The sequence below is a fragment of the Gymnoscopelus braueri genome, assembly GCF_963280865.1.
Source record: "Gymnoscopelus braueri genome assembly, chromosome: 5".
Classification (NCBI taxonomy): Eukaryota; Metazoa; Chordata; class Actinopteri; order Myctophiformes; family Myctophidae; genus Gymnoscopelus; species Gymnoscopelus braueri.
The window spans coordinates 24,818,088-24,836,072 of NC_137606.1; the positions used below are offsets into that span (position 1 = coordinate 24,818,088).

A 17,985-nucleotide genomic window follows, 5' to 3' on the forward strand; every position below is an offset into this window, starting at 1 on the left:
GCTCCTCGTGTTACTTATATGCGATAATGCGAACATTGCAAATCTACTGCATCAAGAAGTGGTGATGTTACTTCCTGTGAACCTTCAACCAACCGGTTATTACAATGTACTGTTTCAGTTATTTGAATGACCTTTATTAGACATTGACTAATAAACTAATATGAACTTTTAAAACAGGGATTAACAACATGTTTGTGTCTTTGTGTCATGAGCTCAATTTATTGTAAAGTGAATATACAATTGATGACATGATACAGGTACAGAATTACTGAAATTGTTTGTAATATGTAATTATAGTACCATAATATATGTTATATAAACGAGAAGACATTAATTAAGAAACAACTTTTCAACTTTGACTGTAATATTTAACCTTTTTAAAATATGTGGTTTTACTCTGTATTATTATTTTTTCCCCATGAGATGTTGCTTAGTATTCTGTTCTGGTTTCAATAGAATAATGTAACACTTTGGAGCAAACAGGCAGACCAGCAGGCCAAAGCTGGAAGCCAGAATAGCGAATGTCTCCACTGCGTCTGCATAATTCCCGGGAGAACTGATATACGCAGGTATGAATGCTACCCACACAGCACAGAAGATCAACATGCTAAACGTTATGAACTTGGCCTCGTTGAAGTTGCCGGGCAGTTTCCGAGCCAGAAAGGCCAAAACAAAGCACAGAAAGGCTAACAGGCCAATGTAACCTAAAACACACCAAAAGGCTAGGCTGGAGCCCACACTGCATTCTAGTATGATTTTAGAAACTTCGTGCTGCATATTTCTGTAAGGGATGGGTGGGGCGTCAATGAGCCAGGCAGCACAGATGACCACCTGAACCAGGGTGCATGTGAATATAATGGCTCTCTGCTGCCTGGGCCCCAACCATTTCATGATGTTATTTCCAGGCCTGGTGGCAGTGAACACGGCCAAGACTACTAGAGTCTTGCCCAGAATGCAGGAGATGCAAAGGGAGAATGTAATGCTGAATGCGGTGTGACGCAGCATGCAGGACCAGGAGGTTGGTTTCCCAATGAACACCAGTGCACACAGGAAGCACAAGGTCAGGGAAAGCAGGATGAAGAAACTGAGCTCAGAGTTGTTCACACGGACAATGGCTGTGTTCCTGTGATAGAGGAAGATTGTCAGGACAGCTATGGTGAGGCAGGCACCCACCACAGCGATCACTGTCAGGGCTATGCCCAATGTATCATAGCCCAAGTACTCCACTCTCTTGAGGATGCATGCTGTTCTCTCTGTGTTCGACCAGAAGTCCTCAGGACAAACTGTGCAGTCTATAGAATCTATAAAGAAAAGACTGAGTGAGTCATAGTAAAAGGTTTTATTGTCCATACCTGGTTCTTTCAAATTTTAAGTCAATGCCAGACAGGCCAAATTTCAGTTATTGCCATATTATCAAGACAAATACAAGTACATCTCACCTGTCTGATTACTAATTTTACCGCTGTCACATGGTACACAGTCAAAGCAGCACACAGGCTGACCACGACGAACAGCCTTCCTGGATCCTGGGTGACAGCTGGTGCTGCACACAGACACAGGTACCTGATCGGGGGGGACAAAGATATGTCACATAATGTGGCTCAAATGTTGTCTCTTTCTATTGGGAAAAAGCCTTTTAGTTTACATTTTAGCAGCCTAATGTCAGCTTTTATGACAGCCAAGCCAATATTTATGGGATACAGATGGGATACATGGCTGTTGCGCATTCAAATTGCAAGCTTCAATATTTTCATTGGGTGATGCAGATCATCTAAAACCTAAGAAATCCTAAAAAGGAAGCACATTGTTTCAACTTGCATAGTCTGAGTGTGACTTTTGTTTTGAAAAATATATATAAACGTTTGGTTTTGGTTATTTTGGATAAATTCCTGCTTCTCGAATTCTTATTGTTCTGCCATGAATGTGCCATAAATCATCATTAGCCTGTTTTGCGTATGTTTAAATTAATGTTGCAGTTTATGTTATATACTGTACAGCAGTTCTGTACCCTACCCATACTGAATAAAACAGTAATATATGTGATATTAAGGTCAGATGGCAACCTCCTGATGGTGTCAAAGTCATCATATCTAATCTAGATTAACCTGTTGACCTGACTTACCTCCATCTCAACCTACAGAACTTCAACAGTTGACATCTGATGTAGGTAAATACACAGTGTGAGCAGCTTGCCTTGCTCTGATGCCCCGCCCATGTGATCTTTTCCTCGTGGATAACCAGCTCCGTCCCTGCATCCTTGGTGCCGTCAAACAACCCCACGTTGACAAACTCAATGTTTCCCCCTGTGCCCCTCTGCCAGTTGATGACGTCATAGTAGGGTATGGAGTCGCCTTTCAGGTCAAAGTTCACCTCATCCCCAGCCATGCTGAATGCCACCTCCTGGAGATAGTACTGGAGCTGGGGAAAAAGCAATAATGTTTTTTTTTTTTCAATTAAACTAAAGTTATTTTTGATATAATCTTTCACTGGTATATTTTGTATTTTCTGTGGTATATTATGTGTTTTTGTTAATGCAATTTTGGGTCATGGATGGGATGGCCGACTTTTTAACACCATTTTTATTCGCAAGTGTCTTCTCCAGACACTCATGCAAAAAAATTACATAGACACCAGAAATGTACCGGAAATGTATTTATCTACTGTACAGTATGTACTAGCATGAATAAATACGGTTTCTGAAAACGTGTTGTTGCATTGATCCAAAATATCCACTTGGGCGCTATGGACCCTGCAACGTTCCTTTATGAGTGTTATAGACAGTCACTGTAATGTAAGTGTTTTGTCTAAAATGAAAGTTACACAGTAGGACTTTAAGTAGCATTAATTTACAAATAAAAACCCCCATAAAAGGTGGAATATGGAGATACAAGGTTTTTGCAACTAAATGAGTGCCAAAGCACATTGGTCATTGGTGAGTGCCAGATGTGCCTTGGGATTTTGTGACAACCACATTATTATTGCAGTACACAATAAACAAGGTTATTCATCTTTTATTTGTATTTACTATATCAGTACGTTGTGCGCACTCATTTCCCAATACAGACGTGAAATATAATTAAACTACTTTCAACCTGGCGTCCCTATTTTGGGCCTGCAGGTGAAAATGTTAAACTATGAATATATATATATATTTCATATGTTTCACTTAATGCAAAAAAAAAAATAGGTGTGCCTTGAGATTTTTCCCATTGGTGAGCCTTGGACACAAAGAGTTACAGTATCAAATAGGATGCATATACCTGCCAGGGATGTATGTCGTTGTTCTGAGCACAGGAGCCGTTATAGAAGGGCCCACTGCCTGGTGTACACAAGAGGAGGTTGTGCAGGGAATGTGCAATCGCATAAACAGCTTTGTAGACATTGTAGGCCACCCGGGGACTCGAGGTATTCATATAAGCTGAATGCTGCTCCACGAGAGTTTCTTGCCCCGAGCAGGGCGGCAACGGCGAGCCAGAGGAGGGCGATGGCGAGCAACCATACAGAGCCTCCCACAGTTCCCGAACCAGCGCGTTCGAGGGGTACGCTTGAGGATCTACTGTCTGCAGGTATTCTCTGAGGCCTGGGATGTGGCCTTGTCGGATGCCAAAGCCGATGGTTCCTCCCAGGTAGGGGTAGTACTCACGCCCTGCGAAGACGGAGGCCGTGACCCAGGCCTCACTGGCCACCCACTGAAGCACTGGCATGTTCTGCTCCATGTAGTCCTTCAGGAACGGGGTCATTTCTCCCTCAGCTGAAAACACAACCACCACCGTAGACCCGGAGCTACGCATCACCTTTTGTGAAGAATGACCGGGTGTGAGAGGAGGGCAATTAAGGGTTATTATAGTTAACTCAAACTATCAAAAGAACTAAAACTAGAATATCATTGTTTTAATAAAAACTGAAAACTAACTGAAACTGTAGCGTTTTTTATTTATTTTAAACTGTAGCGTTTACAAAACTAACTGAAATCATATCGTGAAAATTTCCTTAGCTTTAGTCTTTGTCAGCATAAGCATATTTTCAAACATTTTCAACAATCTTGAAAAATTGTGAAAATAGCAGATCTACAAGAGCTTTCCATCACTACAAGAGCTATAAGAGCTACAAGAGCAGCTTCTAGGTCTTTTTGAATGACAAATACCCCATATTTCAATAAATAATAAATAAATAAACACTTTTTGAAAACAAATCAAAACTAAACTGAGATTGATAACAAAGTCAAAACGAAATTATAATAAAAAAAACTGCAAAACTATAATAACCGTGGAGAAGGGAAGAAGGAAGATAATGAGATTGACCAGGGGGAAAAATAAAATCACCCTCATCCCTAAATTCAATTCATTATTATGGTGTACATAAAATCATTGTTTTATGTGAGGACCTTGTTACCCTTGCATATATGCTTTTGTGCCCTCAAACAATAGACAATACCAGGGCCAAGTGATCTTGCCCCTAACATGATGAATTTCCATGCCTGAAACAGCAGCATTAAAATTCAGTAGGATTTAACCACTTTAACCCTGGCATCTGAATTTGGAGGATGTAATAGGCAAAAAGTTAAAGGTAGGGTAAGTGATTTGCAATTATTCAAATAATTGCAAAATGGGTCTATGTTCTGATAGTGCTCGTTACTATAGAGTGTCCTGTCCATATAAAAAGTCTCCATGTCTCTCCAGCTCTTTATAAAACAGAAAATGTATTTTGTAGTTTTTTTTTTTTTTTTGTAGTTTCATTTCCAATTTTATCCAACCAGGACAGAGAACTCAATCAGGATATAGATTAAACAAGTGAAATTGGAAGTGATGACACTAAGAAATGAGCAGACAAAATTTTAACTGGAACACTATACAAATTAAGCTTAAAAATGGGTACTTTCTCCTGATTGGCTGAGATTTTGACACCTACCGAAAAATGTATTTTCTGTTTATTAAAGAGCTGGAGAGACAGGGAGACATCTGTTACTGAACAAACACTCTATAGCAATGATTACTATCAGAATATAGTATTTTAACCTTTTAACAAAATACTTTTTGTTTTAACCAAAAAATATCACTTACCCTACCTTTAAATAAATACAAATTCATAAAACGTAGAAAATGTTTTGAAAATCTAAGATCTACAAGCTCACAACGCATCACGATATACATCAGCTATTTCCAATCAATAAATAAAAACTTGTAGCCTAGTTAAGTTTATATTTTATCTATGTTATATTTTAGTACACACAGTGGTTCTCGTTTCTGTCTGTGATCTATAATGGACCACAATGGAAACAAGCCTCTGGCTTTTTGTGTCATCCATTTGGTATGTTTTTAATTGGATCAATCAATCATTACATTCCCATTTCTATCTTCATCTTTCATCTGTCTTTCGTTGTGCCACATTGTTGTTTTTTTCAGCATCTCTTTACCTGCATAATCTCCAGGGCCTTTCGGCGGTTGTAAAATAGGGGAATCATCTCTTGATAGGCCACACACACTCTGGTGCCCTTTAATTCTCTAAGCAGGCCCAGCACGGCAAAGCGACCATATTCATGGTCCCCCCGCAGCAACCCCACCCAGGTCCAGTTGAAGCGCAGCAGAAGCTGGGCAATGGCTTTGACCTGAGATCAGTAAAAAAATAAAATGAATACAGTGTATCGTCGTTGCCGGGTGGGAACCTTGTATGTCCAAAATCATTATTTTTCAGGAAAAAAAAAGAAGCTGTGTTCCAATGGATCCAATGTCATAACCTTTATTTAAACTCTGAGTACATTCGAGGGGCAGGTCCTAATTTCCAATGTAGCCTAGGTAAAAATGTGGTTATCATTTAGTCAAAAGTATTTAGTTAATACTTTTCATTGGTTCAATATTTAGAAAACCCACAGGCAGATTTAACCACTGTCCCTTTCACTTTAACAATGTTTCAGAAAAAACAAAAATAGCATGATCTATACAAGCTCTATTTTCTGCTATTGATTGATACTCTTAGTACGGCATTCATGTACAAAAGAAAAACATCAAACGTTGAAATAAAGGCCAAACATCAACGATTTGTATGTTTAGTTATGTGACTTTTGCTTTGACAACTGCTCATCATACCTAAAATCCATCCCCTCTCACCTGATAGTCATCATTAGGGATCACTCTGAAGAATGTGGGATACTTTCTCCTGTCACTGAGACATGCGCAGGATGAAAAATAGCTGATCTGGGACAGAAGTTAAAAGAAACAGTTGCTAGTGCAGGGAATTTAGTCATAATTTACATGTAGGCATTTAGCAGACGCTCTTATACAGGGTGACTTAGAAAGTGCCATACAACATGGTTAAAGTTTCACATGGCGGGGGGGTGTCTGAGATCCAAATGGCAATCGCTGTATTTTATTACCGATTACAAAGCAACATTATTAACCCTACCATTGGGATCCTGAAGGGCTGCAGGATTCTTGACACCACAATGGACTGAGCAGAACCAGATTCTCCAATGACAGCGAGGAGAGGGGGAGCACCAGGACACTTGGGTGAATTGACCTCATGCAGTCCATTCAGCACAGCCAGGGCAGCCCTCTGACCCGTCAGAGGATAAGCACACGAATCAAAGATTTTATAACCAAGAGTGTGATTGGGCAATATCTCTTCACTCTGGTTGATCTCCTCAACTGCCAGCCTCATAGTCTGAGCCCAGCGGAAAGCCCTAGGATCAAATCTAGTGTACCATCACACATTGAACACAAGTGGGAGAAAAAGATTAATTCAGAAGAGACCGAGGTGTTAGTCTTACCCAGGTGTTTTAGCTTGACATACTGTACATATAAAGAGGTTGTGCCTCTTAATGACAATGCCAACCTATTGCTGTGAATAATAATAATAATTTATTAATGGTTAATTGCTTTAAAAACATGAAAATATGCAGGAATGACATCTAACTTGTTATACAATTAAATAATCCCCTATTTAATTTCACTGCAAATCGACTGTGAAGCTCACCCATTGCACTTGACTGCCGGTGGTCTATAGGTGCTGTTGAGGTCAGGCATCTCCTGGTTGTAGTGAAGGGGGAAGATTCCCCCGATGACATAGTCACCCTCAGCCACAAAGCCTGGCTCAAAGCTGCTTTGCAGAGAGCACTCGTTTGCTGGGGACAGGTCGGAGCTGTAACGGGAACGTGAGGTAACAGTAAAAGTCATGGCATAGACAGGATATAGCAGATGAAATAAGAATAGACAAGTCATTGTGTTATGCGCCCATCTCCAAACAGAGGGAGACAAGGTCAGGAGACAAATTACCTGTATATGTAACGCCTGCTCCACTACAGTGTGCATCTCATTACTGATATAGTGCCACTGGATTGGATATTCCTCTACGTGCATCATGACTAATTCATTATTACATACTAATCAGATTGATTAGAGAGTTCTGATGAATTAATAAATGACAAAGTAAAAGTAATCAATACTAAAATGACAGAATGATGAAAAAAATTACTGGATCATACAATGAAAGTAGTTCAATGGTTATGTAAGTGCATCATTTGGGTAAGATTACAGCTATGATATGCTGATCTTATGTTAACAATACATTAACCCATTTAAAACGGGAAAGCATCTGCGTCTTTTCAGATTTTAGCATTAGCTATAATGAAATAGCAGATATACAAGCTCACAGTGCGTCACTTTGTGCTTAGTTTAGAAGGCATTTGTAGAATTTGCCTCAGGTCTTTAGGTTAAGTTCTACATGTTTTGTACATGTTTGTGTTAATGGACACACACACCCCAAAAAAAAGAAAAAAAAGGTCACACACCACATTTCTCAGTTTCTCTCTTCACAGAAGCATATGTCATTCCATGAAGATTGTTATCTGTACAGTTAAAGTATAGATACATATTTATTCCCAAAGTGTCTGATATGCTGTGTGAAATACTGCCACATGTATTGCTGCCGAAAAATTGCATTGATAAACAAAAGTATAAGTTTCAAACACAACATTGTAAAAGTATACTGAAGTGTCAACATGTTGATCAACTTCCTCATACACATTTTACTGTTCTCTAAACAGCTGTCACATGCAGTCTTTCTGGAGCCTCAGAGACAGATGGTGTTGTACAGATGAATCATTAACCTCACAGGGGTGTGCCAGGGATTTCCACATTTAATTTCTTTAGGCCATTGACCCCCAATTCAAATAATTATGTCGATATCTGATGATATTAGATGTTTTGTTTTTTGTTTTCACGCAATGACTTCAGGTTTCAGACTGGGACTAATCAGTACAACCAGAAGGGGGCACATGAGAAACAGATCACTATATTCATTGGGGAGGGAAGGTGTAATGTCGAAAGACACAAGATGTAAACCTATAACAAAACATTTGTCACAATTGAGACATGTAAAAGGAACCTGAAATCAGCATTATAAATGGATGGAGATGGGATAACACCAAAAATATAATTAATGACATTATTTATGTTACGCTTTAACCTTAAACATTATACATTTATGAATGTGTACTTACATGTAAATTGCCATCAAGTAAGATATAGCACTTTGGCAAATAAGTTTGTTTTCGCAATACACTTTATGGAAGTATAATCAATTTAATTCTCAGAATCTAGCCCTGATTTGTTTGATTATCTGATTCTGTAGGTTAATTGCTTTATGACAGTATTGTACTCACAAAATCATTACCCAGAACTTAATATTGTCAGTATACTTCAGAATCCTTAGCCACTGTAATTATTTTGGAGGGAATTTCCCTATATTCAGACAAAGCTATCGGGCAGAGAGGTGGAATGGCATTCAACACAGGTCATGACCCATATCACAACTTTAGACCATGTATCCCATGTTAAAACAATATTCCACGATCAATAGCTCAGGCCAAAACAGGCAAAACTCATTTTGATTAGCTGATAATGCCCTACCCCCAGAATTCAAGGGTCTGATGTCATATCTATCTGGGCGGAACGCTCAGATTTGTGCGCACTAAGTATATAAAAGTCTTGCATTATCTACCTTCTGTGTAGCCAGTGGAAAGTGTGGTTACTCAGATTCAATAACCGAAACGTTTAAAATTGGGACAGAAGTAGAAGTATTCTGGATTGTTACATTTGAGATTTGAGCAAGTCATGGCATACATTGCTACCAATTTTCTTGTGCTGCTGTGCATTCTTCTCTATAGGGGCAAGGTTGGCTCATCTGCCATCCTGACAGATTGCTTTTTCATGGGACAAGAGGAGACAGACAGCCTTTATGAAGATGGAGATGTGGTTCTAGGGGGCTTATTCCCTCTACACTATAATCCAATATCTACAATTTCAACATATAATTCCAAACCAAATCCTCCTACATATAAGTAGTAAGTAAACATTTAAATGTCTAATATAGGCAATAGCATGTTGATGTGTGCAGCATGTAATGTATTTTTCGGTCACACTGACCTCTCCATTCAATAAATAAAGTTTCAGCGCCCGAGCCTTGCGTTGGATGCAGACCATGACCTTTGCAATCAAAGAGATCAACCGTCGCAGTGACCTCCTCCCACAGTTGAAGCTGGGTTTTCACATTCGAGACAGCTGCAATGACATATCTGTGTCTCTGAGAGGGGCTCTGCTGCTGGTGAACGGACAGCCAGAGAGAGATTCCAGAGCCTTGAGAGAAGAGAGAGACAGGGATCTGAAGACCGACAGAGATCTAAGAAGCACTGGTTTAGGTTTAGGCTGTGGTGGCGCCACAGGCAGGACTGTGTCCCCGGTTATCATAGGAGACGCTGCTTCTGGGGTGTCTATGGCTGTGCTACGAACTCTGGGTTCCTTCCAGATCCCTCTGGTGAGGCTATGTGAACTCTAGTGTTGCATGAATTCACATCACATTTCAGCTGATGTGTGATACTGTGCTTTACAGTACATTATATACAGTATGTCATATTCAGTGGTATATGGAGTATTCAACTATCACCACATTTGGACTCATTGGTCTTATTACTTTTAAGTAATAACTTAACTTTGTTAATTTATTGTTAATCTGTACTGCTGTAATTTGATACTTCTAGGCCATTGCTATTTATTTCCTTCTGAACAGGCCCACATTTTGTAATATATAATCATAAGGCTATTAATATCACAATTGTGTTATATTTATGCAATTAGCACAGCAACAACTGTATTACAAATATATTGTGATGTACAAATATATTTACATTGTTTTCTTACAAAATTACTGACAAAATATTTATTTTTGATTAATCGTATCAGGTTTTGACTGCCACTGTATTAGAGTAAGTGTATTGAGCCATTAAACGTGTTCAGCTATGCCTTCAACAATCTTTCATCTTTAAACAGCAGTCTGTACAAATGACCCCTCTTGAAATAAAAGGTTAACTGTTATTCTCACTGTCATACCAGGTGAGCTATTTTGCATCTTGCAGTTGTCTGAGCAACCAAAGGGAGTTCCCCACATTCATGCGCACCATGCCCAGTGATGCCTTCCAGGTCAGAGCCCTAGCCCGGCTGGTCAGCTACTTTGGCTGGACGTGGGTGGGTGTCATAGGGGTGGAATCAGACTATGCACGGTTTGCCATCCAGCTTTTCCTCCAGGAATTAGCACAGTATCATGTGTGTCCTGCCTATACACACTTCTACCCTCAAGTCCTGACTCGGCAGGCGCTAAATGACCTACTCAATGTTATTGAGGTACTTGTTGGTGATTATTACTCATTCATCACTGTGCTATGGTTATTGGTTTCATAGCACTGTCCAGGTTGACATAATATTACCCGTTTTCATTTCCAGTTCAGTTTCCCATAGCTTCGCTTGATGGGCACGACGCTAATTTAAACCGGAAACACATTATGATACCTTCATGTGTTTTCAGTTTTAATCTGCTCAAGCTAAATCAAGCGAAGCAAAGGGAAACTGAAATGGAAACGGAAATAAGTATGGCACCTTCGGGAAATTTCGTGATTACAGTTATGTACAGAGCCTGTATACGATCATAGGTGCAGGGTTGAGACTCTAAATCTATTTTATATTTCATCATGACCGAAAATAACATATGTTCAAGTAAAAAAATGCAACACATTGGTTGTTTTCACATGCTGAAATATAAATTTGGCATAAAGTGCTGCGTGTGAGCCATTAAGATTTAAAATATATTTCTTTGAAGATTTCTATGTTACATTACTACAAATGTTAAAGTACATCATTTAAAGTTATTAGCAATTTTCTCCGCATAGGGGTCTTCCTCTAAGGTCATCCTTAACTTCTCTGCCGAGTCTGAGCTCCAAAGCATCTTGAGAGAGATTAGGCGAAGGAATGTCACCGGCTTACAGTGGATTGCCAGTGAGGCCTGGGCAACAGCAAAGTCACTTTGGGAAGAGTTTGGTGATCTCCTGACTGGAACTTTAGGATTTGGCATCCGGCGGGCTGATGTAATTCCAGGACTGAAGGAATATCTGACTAGACTTGGACCACCTTACATTCGTGAGTCAACATTTCTGACAGAGTTTTGGGAAGAGACGTTTAATTGCAAGCTGAATGGGTCCGTGAACGCACACAATCACGGGGGCAGCTACCAACGCGAACCATGCAACGGGATGGAAGATTTAGAGGATGTTTACTCAACCTATTCTGATATCACTCAGCTCAGGGTGTCTTATAATGTCTACAAGGCGGTATACTTGGTGGCCCATGCTCTGCAGGACATGAGTGACTGTATCGCAGGACAAGGACCTTTCTTTAATCGCACTTGTGGGGATCCAAAGAAGGTTAAACCGTGGCAGGTTAGAGTGGTTTCAATTGACATAATTAAATCTGAATGAGACAAAAATTCGGAATCTCTTTTAACCCATTAAAAGCAATTAACCCATTAAGACCTGGAACTGTGTCATTTTTAGATTTGAGCTAAAAAGCATTATTTGACACTTTGGCTATTCAAAAATAGCAGATATACAAGCTCGTAGCGCGGCACTCGGTGCCGCGCTATGAGCTTGTAGATCTGCTATTTTTGAAAAATCGTGAAAATGTGTGCAAATCTTTGAATATATATATTTTTAAAGCGAACATTTTTAACTCAAATCTTTGCTTCTGGGGGTCCCTGGAACAAAATATTTTGATGGGGGTCCGCAGCCAAATACATATAATTTTGGGGGTCCTTGACATGACAAAGATTGAGCACCACTGATATAGAAACATACGTTTTTCAGAAAACTGTTGAGATTTAGGAGACTCGGCTTCAAGTCTTAAGGAGAATGTACACTGACATGACGTTTTTTTCCTACAGCTTTTCTACTATATGAAACATGCAAATTTTTCTGCACTTGGGGAGAAGGTTAACTTTGATGAGAATGGTGATCCCATTGCCTTCTATGACCTCATGAACTGGCAAAGAGGGCCAGATGGCTCGCTGCAGTTGGACAAAGTTGGCTTCTATGATGCTTCATCGGCTTCTGGGCGCAGCTTGGTCATAAATGCCACAGCTATTCAGTGGCCTGTTGGGCACCAGGTGTGTTCTCTGAAAAGGGGCCTGAGACCATTCCTCCCTTGTAGACTGTTTTATGTGCTTTTAATTAATGCATATGGGGATCTGCTTGTATTAGTTTGGAAACTATTCAGCACATGCTGTTTAGAGACTAGTCATACAAGAACATTTTACATACAAATGACAACATAGAGTTAGTTCCCAGCAGAAAACCTTTGATATATATGTTTTCTCTTAAAGGAGGAGTTCACCCAAAAAATGACTTATTTTCTATCAATTGCACACCCTATGAAGCCTTGAATCCATGGATTCTTTTTTGTTTTTGTCGCATTCCTAAGCTAATAATTTGATTCCCGTCTCCTACCGGCTAATGTATCCGGTAGGAGACACAAAGTAGATTATTTGTGTCTCCTACCGGAAATACACACGGTCATCAAATTATTGTCTTAGGAATGCCACAAAAACAAAAATAAATCCATGAAATCAAGGCTTCATGGGGTGTGTAATTGATAGAAAATAAGTAATTTTTTGGGTGAACTCCTCCTTTAAAACATTGTTTATTGGAGTTAGAGTAAACAGAACACCATACTGCACTGTATAGAACACACTTGTGTCTTTATCATATACAGTACTGCCACATTCATATGCATCTAATTGTGGTATTATGTGAAGTTCCAGTATATGATTGAGCAACATACTATATACAATCAGAGTCTTTCTGAGTGGCTTACCTCTGCCTCTCAGGCAGTGCAGTCTGTGTGCAGTGACAGCTGTCCTCCAGGCACACGTGTAGCCAGGAGGAAGGGACAACCTGTTTGCTGTTTTGACTGTGTCACCTGTGCTGAAGGGGAGGTCAGCAATAAGACTGGTATGTACTGAAACAGTCTTTTTCAGCCTTTTCTCAAAGAGCAAATGTATACAATGTGTGTGGGTGTGTGTCCGTCCGTCTGTCTGTGAGCAGCTAATCTCTTGATCAGCTATAATTGAGCAGCTAACCTCTCTCTCTCTCTCTCTCTCTCTCTCTCTCTCTCTCTCTCTCTCTCTCTCTCTCTCTCTCTCTCTCTCTCTCTCTCTCTCTATATATATATATATATATATATATATATATATATATATATATATTGTTGGGAATTACCACCAATGATGTCATTGGTATATTTCGGAACTGTCTGGATTTGCAATAACAAGGTCTATTCTTTCTCCTTCTTAAACAGATTCTTTAGACTGTTCACGTTGCTCAGAGGACACATGGCCCAATGAAGCTAAAGATCTCTGCACCCCAAAGGCTATTGAGTTCCTTTCCTATCATGAGCCTATGGGCATTGTTCTGTGTGTTGTATCTCTCGTTGGAGCTTGTATCTCTCTCTCCACCCTGGTGATATTTTTCTCACATAGAGATTCACCCTTAGTACGGGCCAACAACATGGAACTGAGCTTCTTTCTTCTGCTGTTCCTTGCCATTTGTTTCCTCATTGGCCTGTTGTTTATTGGTGAGCCCTCTGATTGGCTCTGCCGTATCCGTTACCCAGCCTTTGGGATCAGCTTTGCCCTATGCATTTCCTGCCTCCTGGCCAAAACTATGGTTGTCCTAATGGCCTTCAGAGCCACGTTGCCAGGAAGTGATGTCATGAAGTGGTTTGGACCCAATCAACAGAGAGCCAGTGTATTAATATGTACACTTGTCCAGGTAGAAATATATTTCCTTTCAAAATGTACTCTGTATTGTATTTGAACACCTTACTAAATGATACTGTTGGGCATAACACTTGCATGTTCAAAACCGTTACATTTCAGAGAACCGTTTCCATTTCAGAAAATGGAAAAAATAAGCTGTAAACCCAATGGATCTAGTGCAGTTATTATTTAGCTACAAGCTCTTGTTTTCATCGTTAAATATTTGATTACAAATATATTTTTTCCAAATCTTTCAAACATAGCAAAAATAGCACATTACATTGTGATGTGTTTTGAGCTTGAAGATGTGCTGTTTTCGCTATACTTTCGCATGGCAATGTCATATAACAAAGTATAAAATAGACAATCAATTATGTATGAAAAAACTATGAACTATGGAGATTAAAGATGTCTGCCCGACAGCGATGATGTAATGTGGTTAAATAATGAAACCTTTTTCAATCATACTAATAAAAATGTTCTGTCATCTTCCCACCACTCAGGGGTTAATTTGTCTTATCTGGCTGCTCACCAGTCCACCTTATGCCAACCATAACACAGGTCACGTCAGCGCCACCATCATCATTGAGTGTGCTACCGGCTCAGAGGTTGGCTTCTGGTGTGTTCTAGGTTACATTGGGCTGCTGGCTTGTATGTGCTTCCTCATGGCCTTTTTGGCCCGGACGTTACCGGACAATTTTAACGAGGCCAAGTTCATCACCTTCAGCATGCTGATATTCTTTGCTGTGTGGATTACGTTTATTCCAGTCTATGTGAGCACAGCTGGCAAATACACTGTAGCTGTTCATATTTTTGCCATTCTTGCCTCAGCTTTTGGCCTTCTCTTTTGTATCTTTGCACCTAAGTGCTACATTATAATTCTGAAACCAGAACAAAACAGTAAGAAAAATATGATGCGCAAGTGAAAATGTATGTATGTATGTATGTATGTATCATATGTATGTACCATTATGTATGTATGTATTAGGGCTTTCACCAATTAGTCGACTAGTCGACTAGTATAACCACTAGTCGACCTTGTTGGTACTAGTCGATAGGGCTTTCACGACTAGAGATTTTTACTGGTCAACTAATTTGACCCAGTGGTAGTCGACTAGTCGATATTTACCTTTTTTGTTTTTTAAAGGGGGGGCATACTTTTGACCCCCTTTTGATAAAAAATAAAGGCAGGACGATAATAATATACTAATGGCATTAAAACGATGGAAAAACGTTATTTTATTTTATTATTATTAATTTTGTTATCAACTATTCGACAACTAGTCGAATAGTTGATAAAAAAAAACATTCAACCAGTAGTCGACCAGTAAAAATCTCTAGTCGTGAAAGCCCTAGCATGTATGTATGTATGTATGTATGAAGTCACAAATAAAGAAAATAATGTAAAATAAATAATTGTCCTTGTCCTTGCAGTATATGCGCTCATGTAAAGGCCTCAATCTAATAGATGTTGGCCAATCAGTGGTTATGGCGCTTTGAAAGACATTGATTACAGGCTCAAGGCTCCGTCTTTGCCTCTGTGCATAAGTGCAATCAGCAGATTTAAACCAGAAACAAGTGGGACTGCAGTTATGCACAGAACCTATTGGAAAACAAAGATTGCTTTTTTCACCCCGATATTGAGTAAGTCACCCCGATATTGAGTAAGTCATATCTATTTTAGACAGCTCCATATATGGGCACAAAAGCGAGTATGCCCATATATGGGCATATACTGGTGACATCAAGGATCTCTATATATGGGCATAAAAGGGACAAGGACTGACAAACACAGAGTTATCCATATACTGCATCGGCATAAAAGTTACAAGGACTGACAGATACAGAGATTTCCATATATGTGCATATCAGTCAGATCAGCGGTGCGTCGTAGGTGTGAGGGCCGTGTAGTGGCCCGCGAACTCGAGGGCCTTTAGTTGTACAAAAGGCTCGGCCATAGCCCAAATGAGCCAATTGATTGCCATGGCAACCCCAGCTCAAGCTTGATTTGGCAAATTCCCCACACATGTTGAATTCCCCACATATGTTGAATTCCCCACACCCAACACAGTCAGTTTGCACTCTTCAGACATTCTCCATACATTCTCCTCAGACATTTACCACTGCACCAGGACTTTTCCATATGGGCACAAAAGGCCCAGGGACACAGACAGACAGACGGTCACAACGGCTACTCTCACAATGGGTATAATGAGTATATTGCATAACAGAGTGGGGCATGCATTCCCTGTTTGCACTGTTCCCAACTTGACTCGTTCCCGAATGGGCTGGTACCCAACAGGCACCGGTCTAGTGATATAATAATGCAAACATTAAAATGTTTTGTTTAAAATATTTATTTATGAAAATCTAAAGGTATACAAAGTTATAGCACATACAATCTTGTGTAGTGAATTTCATGGATGAGCATAATTTGTTTTATCTGAAAATCACTCATCACAGGTAGTACATATCACACTATCAAGGCAATTGACTTCATTTACAATTGAGAACAAAGTGATTCGGGCAGATACAAGTCAATAATATAACTTTTTAAATAAACAAATTGTAACTTTGTATGCACAGTATAGTTACACAGTGTTCTCCTATTCAGAGTTCCCCCCTCACACTATAAATGCATGGACAGTATTGCAACAGTTATGGATTAAGTGCCAGGCATATGGATGAGCAAACATAAAATGTGAATAACTGAGGTCTACCGCAGAAAATGTGTTGATTAGTATTTTATACTATATCAAAATATAAGATAATGCTCATGAAACATATACTGTATGTTTGTTCAGATTTTCCCCATCACATGATTTTTTGTACTTTGTACTGTAAAAATATAATTAATGACATTATTTATGTTACGCTTTAACCTTAAACATTATACATTTATGAATGTGTACTTACATGTAAATTGCCATCAAGTAAGATATAGCACTTTGGCAAATAAGTTTGTTTTCGCAATACACTTTATGGAAGTATAATCAATTTAATTCTCAGAATCTAGCCCTGATTTGTTTGATTATCTGATTCTGTAGGTTAATTGCTTTATGACAGTATTGTACTCACAAAATCATTACCCAGAACTTAATATTGTCAGTATACTTCAGAATCCTTAGCCACTGTAATTATTTTGGAGGGAATTTCCCTATATTCAGACAAAGCTATCGGGCAGAGAGGTGGAATGGCATTCAACACAGGTCATGACCCATATCACAACTTTAGACCATGTATCCCATGTTAAAACAATATTCCACGATCAATAGCTCAGGCCAAAACAGGCAAAACTCATTTTGATTAGCTGATAATGCCCTACCCCCAGAATTCAAGGGTCTGATGTCATATCTATCTGGGCGGAACGCTCAGATTTGTGCGCACTAAGTATATAAAAGTCTTGCATTATCTACCTTCTGTGTAGCCAGTGGAAAGTGTGGTTACTCAGATTCAATAACCGAAACGTTTAAAATTGGGACAGAAGTAGAAGTATTCTGGATTGTTACATTTGAGATTTGAGCAAGTCATGGCATACATTGCTACCAATTTTCTTGTGCTGCTGTGCATTCTTCTCTATAGGGGCAAGGTTGGCTCATCTGCCATCCTGACAGATTGCTTTTTCATGGGACAAGAGGAGACAGACAGCCTTTATGAAGATGGAGATGTGGTTCTAGGGGGCTTATTCCCTCTACACTATAATCCAATATCTACAATTTCAACATATAATTCCAAACCAAATCCTCCTACATATAAGTAGTAAGTAAACATTTAAATGTCTAATATAGGCAATAGCATGTTGATGTGTGCAGCATGTAATGTATTTTTCGGTCACACTGACCTCTCCATTCAATA

At 39.4% G+C, this 17,985-nt stretch overlaps 2 protein-coding genes across 2 annotated transcripts; one reads left to right on the forward strand and one right to left on the reverse strand.

Annotated features, from left to right (window-relative positions):
- Nucleotides 1-405: 405 nt before the first annotated feature.
- LOC308085826 (extracellular calcium-sensing receptor-like) lies at nt 406-7,169 on the reverse strand (the record flags this gene model as incomplete). The annotated part of the gene is made up of 8 exons (XM_080429136.1): nt 406-1,301; nt 1,440-1,563; nt 2,194-2,418; nt 3,261-3,794; nt 5,414-5,605; nt 6,105-6,191; nt 6,400-6,688; nt 6,970-7,169. The coding sequence occupies 8 exons, from the start codon at nt 7,167-7,169 to the stop codon at nt 406-408; spliced, it is 2,547 nt and encodes an 848-aa protein (XP_080285262.1).
- Nucleotides 7,170-9,474: 2,305 nt separating this feature from the next.
- On the forward strand, nt 9,475-15,056 carry LOC308085827 (extracellular calcium-sensing receptor-like; the record flags this gene model as incomplete). Its single annotated transcript, XM_080429137.1, has 7 exons — nt 9,475-9,807; nt 10,383-10,670; nt 11,213-11,758; nt 12,259-12,480; nt 13,201-13,324; nt 13,671-14,143; nt 14,634-15,056. 7 exons carry the CDS (start codon nt 9,475-9,477, stop codon nt 15,054-15,056), a joined length of 2,409 nt encoding a protein of 802 aa, XP_080285263.1.
- Nucleotides 15,057-17,985: the final 2,929 nt, after the last annotated feature.